Source organism: Rattus norvegicus, chromosome 1 (assembly GCF_021556685.1).
Source record: "Rattus norvegicus strain SHRSP/BbbUtx chromosome 1, alternate assembly SHRSP_T2T, whole genome shotgun sequence".
Taxonomy (NCBI): Eukaryota; Metazoa; Chordata; class Mammalia; order Rodentia; family Muridae; genus Rattus; species Rattus norvegicus.
In genome coordinates, this window is record NC_141534.1 from 154,570,804 (window position 1) to 154,583,549 (window position 12,746).

A 12,746-nucleotide genomic window follows, 5' to 3' on the forward strand; every position below is an offset into this window, starting at 1 on the left:
GTTAGCTAGTAAACTTTTCCCACAGGAGTCAGAAATGCAGGAAAGCGGCCAAAACCAAGGGAAAGAGAATTAGCCTCCGTAGACTTAAGCCTCTTGTCAACCTTGTCCTGGCACAGGGTAGATTCTATTTTAATCACACTGACATTACAAAACACAGCAACAGAGTCCTCAGCTTCAGGGTCCCGTGAAAGAAAGGCAGAGGTCCCCAAAGGCCACTATCCTCCTTCCTCATGCTGGTGCTTGTCCCCACCCTACAGGATCACTAACTTCCTCAGGCCACAGGTAATTCTATCTCACTCAGCTCTTTCCACCTAGTGCTGCCTCACCTAGTCACACCCTGGCCCTCCCCACGTCTCAGTCACTCCAAGCCCCTGTCCTCCCAGCCTGGCCGCTCCTCCCCCACCTCGTTCTGTTCTCAGCGTCCTGTAACCCCGCCCCAGGACCCAGGGTTTCCGGGCTCTTGGGTATTTTAGGGCGCGAGCCACAGGGGTCGCCTGACTCCCATCGCGTAGTGTTCTAGTTGTTGTTTTCTCTGCCATCTGCTCTCCGGGCGCCGTCAACCATGGGTCCGTGGACCCACTCCTTGCGCGCCGCCCTGCTGCTGGTGCTTTTGGGAGTCTGCACCGTGAGCTCCGACACTCCTGCCAACTGCACTTACCCTGACCTGCTGGGTACCTGGGTTTTCCAGGTGGGCCCTAGACATCCCCGAAGTCACATTAACTGCTCGGTAATGGGTAAGCCGCTTTCTGTGATCCCGACCCGTCCTTTTCGGTCCCTGGGTGCTTGCCGCGGGTCCGGCACTTATGGGTGACTGGAGAGTTAAGAGCTGACGAACGGTCCCTTGGGGGATCCGAGCCATGGCCGCTAAGTTGAAACTTGAGCTGCTGAGAACTTCTAACTTTACACTTACTTTCCTGATTATCTCACAACTTATATATTCAAGGAAACTTGCTCCTGGTGTTTCTACTTGTTTTATTTGCTTTGATTTCTTACAAGCAAATAGAGATCTGCTTTCTTGATCCTTCACTCAAGTCTGACAGGTTCTTGTTTTTAAAAATCGTGCTGAGCTCGTACTCTGGGACCTAGCAAGCTGCCCCTCCCCCAACCCCACCGCCTGCAAAGGACTGTTTTACCTGCTCCTGCCCTTGACGTTTTGGACTGCTCTGTTTAAGGACTTCAAGAGATAGACAAAAGCTTTGTCCTGTTTCTTTTGTCACACTTTACCCAGTAGTGTTTGGAAATGAACCAAACTTAGTGCCACGCTCATGGAAGGCTCTCAGGGAATATGTAGTGAGTGAACACTGGGACATTCCACGTGCCTCAGACCTAGGAAATCACTAGTACGCGTGTCACAAGAGTGACACTTCTGGTCTCCCCTCTCAGTCTGAGTAGCAAAGACAGTTCTAAACTGTAGTTTTCTTGTGAATAGAATAAAGGCTGTCACATATCCCACCTCCTCTCCCCCCAAAGAAGATTCATTTAATTAATTCCAGGTGACTGGGTTTAGCTTAATCCTGGGCAGTGTCTACAACAGTTTGTTTCTTTTCTAAATTTGAGCTTGGAGACGAGGCAGAAGGGAGAGACAGGGTTGGCATTGCCTTATCACATGAAGTTTTTGATAAGTTATTTCTCCACCTGCAAAATAAGCCAATTCAAGCCAGATCACAGATCTATCTTATCTATCTATCTATCTATCTATCTATCTATCTATCTATCTATCTATCTCTATCTCAGGTTTATTGGGAAGCTGCGTTTGTTAGGGGATGCAAGTTCACTGGCCAGGGAAGCAGCCTTGTGACAGGAGACAGAGGAGAGGGGGAAGAGATAGAAAGTTCTCACAGAGGGTCAGAAGAGAGGAGGGACAAGAGAACAAAATGTCTGGATTATATAGGGAAGAGCCTCTGGGGGAAGGGCAGCCCTGCTCCAAGGCTGCAAAGTTCAGGATAGAGGGCTTCGTGCACCAGGTAGGGACCAAGGGATGCTGGAAGAACCTGAAGGTCAGGCCTGCTTTGATAAGTAAAATACTCACATAAGCCACTTGTCGGGGATGAAATCCAACTGTCTCCATCTAATGTGTTAATCTGAAAGAAAGAAAGAGAAAGTAAGAGAGACTAATGTGTGAAACATACATGGATATAGCTGAATAGGAGCCTCTGCCTATAAACCTACTCTTGACTCTAACTCAATTAAAGACACACAGAGATCTGACCCCTGATATGAAAATTAAACATTGATCCCTATCAACTCAAATCATTTTTATATATTAGAAGACTCATGTTGGCTGAATCCTTTGGAAGGATGTATACTGAGGTGTTAGTCTCTACAATCTTTGAGGAGAGAGGTACCTCATTTCTTTGAACAGATTACTTTCTGTCTTAATGGGCTCAACACATTCTTATGATTTGAAAACCAGTCATTTTATATAGCCTTTTTTTAATCAGTTTTTTTTAACTTTCCCCCATTTCTGTAGTTTTGAAGAGTCCCCTCCCCATTCATTAAAAGGAAAACAGTATCCCACACCCCTCTCTCTTTCTCTCTCTTGCTATGTAGCCCTGGTTTGGATATAATTTAGTATATAGACCTGGATTTAAACTCATCAAAATCCACCTGCCTCTGACTCTGGAGAGCTGAGATTAACACACCCAGCTGGAAAAATATTCTAAATGTTTGGGTGTACTATGGTCTCTCTGCTAGAGTGCTACCTGACACCCCTATGTTCTTCATTGGCTTGCTGGAGCCCTCTGTCACCATACACAGGGGAACAAACACGAGACTCTTAAAAAAAAAGTCTTTTTAGGCAGAGTCTCACTATGTATCCCCAGAGAGCCTAGAATTTACTATTTAGTCCAGGCTAGTCTCCCAGAAATTTGCCCATATCCTTATTCCCAGTGCTGAATTTATAATTAAAGGTCTGTCTTATCAGGTCCAGGAGAGACTGATTTTTTTTTTTTTTCATGAACAAAATCATGAATCCCAGTTAGGTTGCAAGGTCGGAAAGTACCTTATTGAGGAGATGTACTCTCCTTGAGTGTCCTGTTAACTTTTATTTGTTATCCATTTTGTTTTCTTTAGAACCAACAGAAGAAAAGGTAGTGATACACCTGAAGAAGTTGGATACTGCCTATGATGAAGTGGGCAATTCTGGGTATTTCACCCTCATTTACAACCAAGGCTTTGAGATTGTGTTGAATGACTACAAGTGGTTTGCGTTTTTCAAGGTTAGTTTCTGTTTGTAGTCATTTCTTATCTAAAATTTCTCCCGATTGGGAACCTCTGGAGTGTTCCTTTTAGACCATGAACATAACCTGAACAGACACGAGCCTTTCTAAGACAAGTCAACTATTGTAAATTTGACATTTAAAAATTAAACTTTTTAGTAAGTTTGTTCATTTAAAAATGTATAGTTCAGTGTTATATATTTTGTTATCTATAAAAAATTCTTATTTCCTATATTACATACTGTTAAATGTTCCCTTACTCGTTGGCTTTGTAGTGAATCTATAGGAAAAATAAGTAGATGATACGTTTCATTTTCTAAAGTTCATTCTGTTCTTCTAATCATGTCCTGTTGGCTCAGACAGACTGGCCTGAAGGACTCATTGGAGTATTAAAATGTATTACATATGGTGATGTGAATAATTTATTTGGTTAAAGTAGAAAGGGAAATAGAATTCATAAAAGTCATTATGCTCCTAGGGCTGATGTAAGCAAATGACCCGCTAACCTCCATGACTGGAATTTTACTTCTCTGACTGAGTATAGAACCATTGTCAAGGCACAGTGCTCGCATGCAAGCATTCTCTGGGTTAAAATGGGTGGGCCTGTCTGGATTCTGTGGCTCCCATGTGTTCGTCCTCATGGAGGAGCTGAAACTTTTGCTATAGGCTTAGTATTAAATGGTTCAAGTAAATGGCATCTGAAGCAGCTGTTTCTCATTAAACATAGAAAAATGTACACAGAGTTTTTCATAATCTTTGTAGTCCCCTGGTGCATCTGGTAAGAATAGACCATTTATAGACACTTCTGGGAAACTTGGGAATACATCTGTTAAAAATGATACTAGACGGCCTGACCTCTGAGTTTGATTTCCCATATGACTTGATTTATCCCAAGGATGTAGGATTCTGAGCCAAACATATTTCTTAGAATAACTTCCAGAGATATTTGAATACAGACCTCTCTTTAATATAAAATAAATAAAACGAAGAGATCGAGAGGGTGACTCAATTCCCATCTGGTCCCTAGCCAGCTAGTAAGAATCAGTGTTTGTCTTATTATTAGTTAGGAGCCCGTATGATGTAACTAGTTGTTATGTTTACTATCAACTCCAAGCCAAGCACTGTACTAAAATCCATCCTAACGGTATCTGAATCTCAAGTTTCAGTTACCTGATGGAGATGGTGGGCGTATTCAGTCTGAATTTAGTTCTCGGTGTGTATTTGAATGGGCCTACGTTGTTTTTTTTGTTTCTATGTTTTTGAAGTACACAATTTCCCCCTTCCCTTTTCCCTTCTCAAACCCTCCTATAACCCTTCCTTTCTCCTCAAATTTATGGCCTCTGTTTTTTATTCCTTAATACACACACGTTCATAAGTATATATGGTGTGTTTTGAGGCCTGACAATTTGGTATTGGATAACCAACTGGTGTGCTCTTCACTGATTTCCCGTCTCAGAATTCCTTAGTTGCTTGTAGTTAATTGTTTAGAGTTGAAGCCTCATAGCCTTTCCCTAGAGCACTCTAACACATTCATTGTTGTTGTCTTTGTTCAGCTTCTGTTCAGGATAAGAGTTTTTTAACAGCCACATTCCTTTCTTGGCCTTCACATCAAATTTGTAAATGACAATCATGGACAGAAAAAGATACTTAGTTTACATTATGAGCTCTGAGATGTGCCATCATTAACTGTCCGTGGTTTTCTTCTTCCCCTATCTTTATTGACACACAAAAAATACTTACTTGGTATTTGCTCAAAAAGAAGAAGAAAAAGGAAAAAAAAAGAATGAATGGAATAGATCTTGAACTCAGTTTGGAAATAAGTTGAACAAATCATTAAAAAGTTGGGAACGGGATAAAAATAGATGAATAAATAATTTATATACTTGTCTTAGAAAACAAAACTTCCCATTTATCTGGTCTGTAAAATACTCGTGAAAAAAATAAAATCACTATTAATTATAAGAGGCATAATAATCAGAAATAAGGCTATTTTGCACAGTATTTATCATGAGGGATGGGGGAGTAACTGACAGAGGAATGAAGAATTGGTGTACACAGTAGATTTCTTTCCAAATTATTTGAATATTTTGCCAGATCAGCAGGGTATTAATCACATTCGGTGGAAAGAACTAATTTTAAAGCAAAGACAGGTAAATGCGTTTTCAAGTTTAGAGGAAAGATAATGTATATGTAAATGACTAGGAAATAATTAAGCAGTGGTCTTGTACACCATTCTGGATACTATTAGACAAATGATTATTCTACCATTAAGTAGGAATAGGGTTTCAACACACACACACACACACACACACACACACACACACACACACACACGTGTATGCTTATAAAGTGGCCTTTTTCCAGAATGATTAGGTTCTAGAAAACCAAGCTTTCTTTTACTGCAGAAAAACCAAGCAATGTGGTTTATTTGGCTGGTGATAAAGGTAACACAACAATGTATATATAAGATTGTTTTTATTTCTGAAACATGTTTTAATGTAATCAGGTAGTTCCAGATGACAGTTTGCAAAGTTGGCTGCAGACCTGGTGACCTGAGATAGAGCCTCAAGGCCATGAAATGTAGATGGAAATCCACGAAGTTATCGAGACATGTAGCATTACACACATATCCACCTATACTTATAAATAAGCAAATAAACAAATAACACATTTTAATAGCAAATACATCAACAGTAAGAGATGAAAGTGTTTACAATTTTATAGAAAAGTATAAAGTGAAATGACTTTACATAAAAGGAGAATCGAGTTCTTTGGGTGACTTTGTTAACCTAAGTCTAGGTGAATTTTACCACAAGCATGAGGGTATTTCCTACAGTTCTGGGAAACCATATTTCAAAGAATATGTGACTCAAGAGAAAATAAACATTTCCATTGAATAAAGCACATAGACTTTTTTCTAGTGGCATAGAATGTGTCTTTTCAACTGGTGTTTAAAATTGGGCCTTCATTTCTTTTGTATTTTTAAGACAAGATCTTGATATGCGGTCCAGGCTAACCTTGAACTTGAAATCCTGTCCTAGTCTTTTACGTACTGGGGTTACATGTGTGGCCAACAGTCCTGGCTTAAAAATAGATAAATAGCATCAATTTTAAAGGTCCTATATCAACTAAATTTACTCACCCCAACTATTTCTTAAATATCCAATCAAGTTTTACTGTATGCATCCGCCATTTTAGTTCCATCCTTTATTCTAGAAAACAGTTGGAGTTCCAGGTCTTTTCATTAACACACCTAAGGTCATGGGCTTCGCATTACACTCGTGAGATGTATTTTTCTCGGATTCCTAACTGTTATCCTGCCTGATAACAGTTTCTTCCGTAGGTGGTGCATATGTTGAATGCTCATCATGTATTCCTTCTGTATCTTATATCTTAGTAGACATCGCCTCCCCTTCATTCTCTGCATCCGGGCTTGGCTTGGGGGTGACTAATGTCAGTGTCTTTGCTGATGCCTTGCTTTATTTACATCTTATTCAGGCTTAGCTGAAAGATTAATATGTTTCATGACTTTAAGATTCCTAAACATTAAAAAAAATGAAGAAAAACTTAGCTTTTAATTACTTAAAATATGGTAGGTTGAACTAGGACTAGTCTGTCTGTGGAGTTGTATATGCCTTCAAGCTTACATAGTTCAAGTTGAACAGAAAACTAGTGACTATATATTTTTAAAGGTTCTCTTTTTCCTTATTGTTTAAGGAGATCTCTGACCTGCAGTCCCATCCAGGCAGAGATCTAAGCCTTTACAACTTCCTGTAAAAAGAGAAGAGAATAATTAGGCTTGTGACAAAGTGGAAACTTCTTGGAAATGTACTTTGAAAACATAGGGCTCTCTAATGACAGCGATCATATGCCTCTCCTTGTCCCTGTGGCGCTTGTATACCTCTTTGAAGTATCTGCATATTAAAAAGCAGCTGGCCTCTTATAAAAACAAAACAAAACCAATGCAACAAAACCAGGTAGAATATATAGGGCTGAAATCATGTTTGACTTTATGTGATCAGTGGTAAGTGATCACTTTCTCCTTCCTTGTGTTTTTATGTCCCTTCATCAATTTTTATGAAAAGCTATATAAATTTCCACTGGAAGACATCCTCAGCCGAACAGTCCAGAGGAAGTCATATAAACAAAGTAAGCTTCAAACAATGTCTTCAAGGAGAACAAGTTACAAATCCCTCACTTTTTCTCAATTTATCTCCTCTGAAGCCTTGGAGAAGAGAAGGGTAGAAAAGAACCTCATCTTGCCTTACAGGCAGTTACTCAAAGGGTGAAAAAATAGAGAGGAAAATACTTATTATAGCTAAATATTTGTATTATAGTTTTTATTTGTGGGAGTTGTGGATATTGGTGGGGTTTGGGGAGGTATTTGTGAGCCATAGCTTCTGTACTCAGAAGGTGACCTATAGAAGGGAACCCATGTTTTTTTCCCTCCACAATGTGGGTTCTGGGGATTAAACTCAGGTCTTCAGGTTTGGCAGTAATCACCTTTGCCCACTGACCTATCTCACTGACCCTTGTTAGAGCTTTGCCTTTTATTTGGTGATAGTCAAGCTGAATTTTCTGATTGTTGAGCTCCTTTTTGGGCTCTCCAGTCTTAATTGCATCATAAATTGACAAGTAACAGTAATAAAGAGACCACCACCGCAGGCTTTATAAAACAACTTGTCCAACAATGTCTGGTTTTTAATTCCATAGCTTGCATGCTAGCAATTTGCAAGTTTCAAACTCTTCATCACAACCAGAAATGTCATTTGTGTTTCCTCAGGAAAGGGTATTGAGAACTGTGCACTAATTTTCTCCCTTCCTTCTGGGATTATTTTTAAGATAACATAATTTTAGAAGGATTGTTTTTGCAGTAGATGTGCATTTAAAAATATATACTTTGTATATTAAACATAAGATTTATGTTTTAAAACTTGAGGTTTCTTTTTAAGACTTTTGGTATCAAAAGCATCTTGATTTATGCCCCACTTATGTTTTCTTATTGATCTTACTGATAAATTTTGTCATGACTCAGTTTACCACTGTAAACTCTTCATAGGATGTCACTGATTTTATCAGTCAGTTGTTCATGCAGCTGGGAACTGTGGGAATGTATGATTTGCCACATCTGAGGAACAAACTGGGTGAGCACAATTGAAATATCTTTATCTTCATTGTTAAGCCAGCTTTCTCTTGCCCTGTTGCCATATACCAGTGCCTATTTATTCCTCAGAGAAAGGGAGAATGCATAGATTCTTAATTTTCTATGCATTCTTGCTTGAGCTTGCATTTCTGCTACCTTTAACCTCTCTGCTGTTTTATGTAACGTTCCAGTCTCATGTGTTGTGATTGTACCACTAAATCCCAACTGTCATAAATATAACCTTAGAAGACGTGAACCCAAACGGGAGAAGACTAACCTGGCAAAGTTTGGCTAACATACAATTCACAGTTGTGTAATTACTACGCTGTCTTAGCTTGCTTACTCTTTTTCTCAAAGACTTCTTCAAGGGAGAACCATGTATAGTATCTATCCTAGCACTGAGACATATATCCAAGCAGCATTTACTGTCACATGAACATGTACAGGACCTATGGGTCAAAGGTGCAAGACTGAGGTCACAGTGTTTCTACCTTTTAGAGAGAATGTGACTCTTTCAAAATGAATTGGCATGCTAGTCACATGTCACCAGGTGGTCATGCATCTTTTTTAACATGGCTTCTACTCAAGGCATAGAATGTTGACTGGAAAAAGAAAGATCCCTCTGGCTCATTCATTTCATATTTTCAGAATAAATATGGTAATTACTACTCACATAAAATTTGATGGAAATAATGGATGATGAGCAAATAAAATCTATGGGATGTCTTAAACGTCATCATGTTTTGAAATCGCATTGTTTCTCCTTGCCCTTCTTTTTCTTGGTTACTAATCCCTGAAAGATGATAAAAAGGAGACACAGCATGGGTCTAAGGTCCTAGAATTTAGCTTGTTGCTTCAGAATACTTTAAAATTGCATTAGCTTTATAGAGAAGCAGTCACTTTCAGATGCATGTGCTTTGCAAGCATGCTGCCTGCATGCATAATACTCTTTTTTTTTTTAAGTATTGAGCTCAGTAGCAATTTTATGTGAATGTCTTTAATAACTTAAAAAAGCTACCAATGCCTAATTTATTAGTGCCGGTATTGCTTTTTTTTTTAAATTTAATTAACAGGGCTCCTGTGATAAAGTGATAAAAGATGGTGTGACCTTTGCTTCCTGTAACGCTAGTTTTTGTTTTGTAGTTATTAAATAGACCATCTGTTGAGAGGCTCTTTAAAAACCACAGCCAAGAACAAACTTTGGCTTAAGAGGCAAACGGTTGGATCTACCTCTAGCAGCTAGCAGAGGCCATGCAGCTACAATCCCTTCTGGAATCTGTTTGCATGTAAAATGCAGAGGAGTCCTGGTGACCTACCTCCAAGGCAGCTGCCCTCCTGAAGGACTCCTTGGAAAACTCTAATCACCACTGTGGAATGTGAACAGCCAGAAACTGCACAGAATAAAAGACACACATTGTGGAAGAGATGAAGTCTCAGGGGGGCTTCAGCAATTAGTGGGGACAATTTATAGCACATTGAGTGTTCTTTTTTGGTTTTGTTTTGTTTTTGTTTTTGTTTTTTTCCTATTTGAATACTGTGGTGTTAAAATAGTTTCTCTGAACTGGACAGGATTTGGGTTTTTGATTTTGTGACCTTTTTTTTTCTTTTCTGTGTTTTGTCACACTGAAAATTTTACTCACAGTTAATTTGCCTCTTCCTGGGTGCCTTCACTTTTAAAAATTACTTTGAGATACTCCCAAGGCTTGAGATGACATGAGATGGAAAGATATTAATTACTGGAGGGAAGATGGTCCTGTGTACACCATATAGAAGGAGGAATGATGCTTTCTTAGCCATACGTTAAAAGATGTACCTTTCAGACAGTAAATCCACAGTGCTCCCAGTCAGAAAAGATGGTGTGGTTAATACTTTTTGGTTTTTTATTCTCTTTTCTGTTCTCTTTTCCTCTTCTGTTTCTTCATTTTGGTTTTCAAGTTAGGTGCTAGCCTTTTGCTAAGAACTTGACATACTAGGAATCTGAAAGCCCTGTAAAGCTGATGGAACTAGTCTCATTTTACAGTTAGCAATGGTTAGTCACCCATAATGCTGAAGCTCCCAACAGTTTCTGACTAGAAAATGGCCATTCTAATCTTTTAAGCCTAAAGACTTCATTGGAGCTAAAAAAATAAAAAGAAAGTTATATCAACAAAATAAATGGTTTATAGAACCACATTTGGGTATTTTTGTTTTGGGGGGAGGGGATACATTCCAGCACAGAAGCGTCATGAATATTAGTTCAGTGGGATGGTAGAGTGTATATTGCATTGTCTGTTACTGAAGTCTTAAGAAAGCACCTTTCCAGTTGTATGTTTCCTTACCACTGAGTCCACGCATTTTCTTGCTTTTAGCCAGAGTTCTTGCACTCAGCAGATAACATTAACTTGGCTTTCCCCTTAGCAGTCCCCCACACTGGGAACCAAGCATTAAAACTTCAGTATAAACCCCAATGAAATCCCTTGTGAAATTGACTTTCTTTAATTGCACTATTGTTCAGCCTGATAGCTATCTCCTAGCTTTTTCCTGCTAAGCAGCAGAGTCATTTCCTTCTCACTTGGTTTCCAGCTGACTTGGAAAACATAAAAGGCGTGTGTACCTAGTCCATGTCATCCACTCTGCTTTACTCCTGTGACCCAGTTAGCTTAGAAGATTTTGGGTCTGAATCATAATCACTGTTTTATGCCATGTCAGATTTACTTATTTAGTGATTTTGTTTCCTATCCTGCCTCTGATAGTCTTCTCTAGGATGCATTTGTCATTTCACTGGTGAGAGAGAGAGTCCATTAATAATTCCCCTTGTCCTCTGTAGGTACATCTAGGTTGTACTTGTAAGGAATGGTCTGTTGTCTTTATCTTCCAGGATGGACATCTGCTTTCCTTTCTTTGCCTTTAATACCTAATGCAAATAGTACTTAATAGGTCTGGGAAAGTAAAGTACACTCCTCTTTCTGCAGACTTTTTACAAGTAATAAAACACTTAAGACTTAACACTTAAAGACTTACTAAGAAGGCTTATCGAAGAAAGTATTTGATTTGGCTTACAGTCTCAGAGGGTTAAAGTCCATGATGGAGGAGTGAAAGGTCGCTTAGAGCTCACATCGTCAACTACAAGTACTAGGTAGAGAGAGCTAAGTGGGAATCCTGTAGCCTCTGAAGCCTCAAAGCCCCTCTCTAAGGACATACCTCCTCCAACAGCACACACTTTCTAATCCTTCCCAAACAATTCTACCAAGGTGGAGGCAATATTTAATTCTATGAATCTATTGGGGAGAGGGAGCACTCTCATTCAAACCAACACCCAAAGCATCACTTTTCTTGAGCTCTAGAAACATTCACCAGGGATGGCAGTATATCTTTTTGTTCTTTATTCTAAGAATAGTTTCAAGTTTCTTGCCCTTAAAGAGTTATATATTTTAAAGTTGATTTTCAAGGTCTAAAAATGCTGTTGGACACACACACACACACACACACACACACACACACACACACAGAGAGAGAGAGAGAGAGAGAGAGAGAGAGAGAGAGAGAGAGAGAGATACTTGCTCTGGAAAATATTTTAATCTAAATTGTGTTCCTCTGTGTAATTTGGTGTATAAATGTTTATGAGTGCAAATTAGTGGGTACAAAATAATAGATATGTGCCAGAAGGACTTCCAGTACACTGGTACTTAGCGCTGTTCGTCATAATTGCCTATGTGTATTCTGCTTTGTAAGAAGAAGGATTATTGACTCTGTATTAGAAAATACTGTATTGCCTGCGTTTCATGTAATATGTGTCAAATAGCATAAAAAATGGGTTTAATAAATAAGTTTGTAAGAAAGAAGCTTGAAAAATACCTTGTTGTGGTATTGTTTTTATTATTAATGTCACTAGAATGTTTTTACCATTGCGCCCTTAGAGGCTATGGCAGGCTCTCGGAACATTTGTTAAATGACTTAATACAAAAGAGATCAGACTCATTTTGTGTATGTGTTCATTATGCCTTAAACTTCTTGCACTTATAAAGCCAAAAGAAAAGAATAAAGAAAAGAAAAAAGAAAAGCAAAGAAAAAGAAAAGAGAAAGAAAAAGAAAAAAACAGCCTGACCTTAAAGTAGTAAAGTTATAGCTTTGGGGGCTATTGGTGCCTGAGGAAAATAGAGAATTTTCTAACCACAGTGGTTCCTGGGTCTGGTTTTTTAAGTACCTTGAATGCCCTGAAGAGGATAGGTTATGCTCCATAGCTGCTAAGCATAAGAAGAAATTGAAGCTAATTAATAGTTGAATGAATTTTCAGGTTTTCTTCCAACCTCTTAGTTGAGACTTTGTGAACCAGGAACTGAGAATGAGCCCAAGAATGCTGACCACTTTGCTGAGTGGTAAATCGTAGTTTTCTTTTTTTGATTTGT

At 38.9% G+C, this 12,746-nt stretch overlaps 1 protein-coding gene across 1 annotated transcript in view; it reads left to right on the forward strand.

Moving 5' to 3' along the window:
- Positions 1 to 513: 513 nt before the first annotated feature.
- Positions 514 to 12,746, forward strand: part of Ctsc (cathepsin C) — a 31,404-nt gene continuing 19,171 nt past the window's right edge. The window contains 2 exon segments of the mRNA NM_017097.2: positions 514 to 734; positions 3,073 to 3,218. Coding sequence (NP_058793.1) covers positions 563 to 734; positions 3,073 to 3,218 — 318 coding nt within the window. The 5' untranslated portion in view covers positions 514 to 562.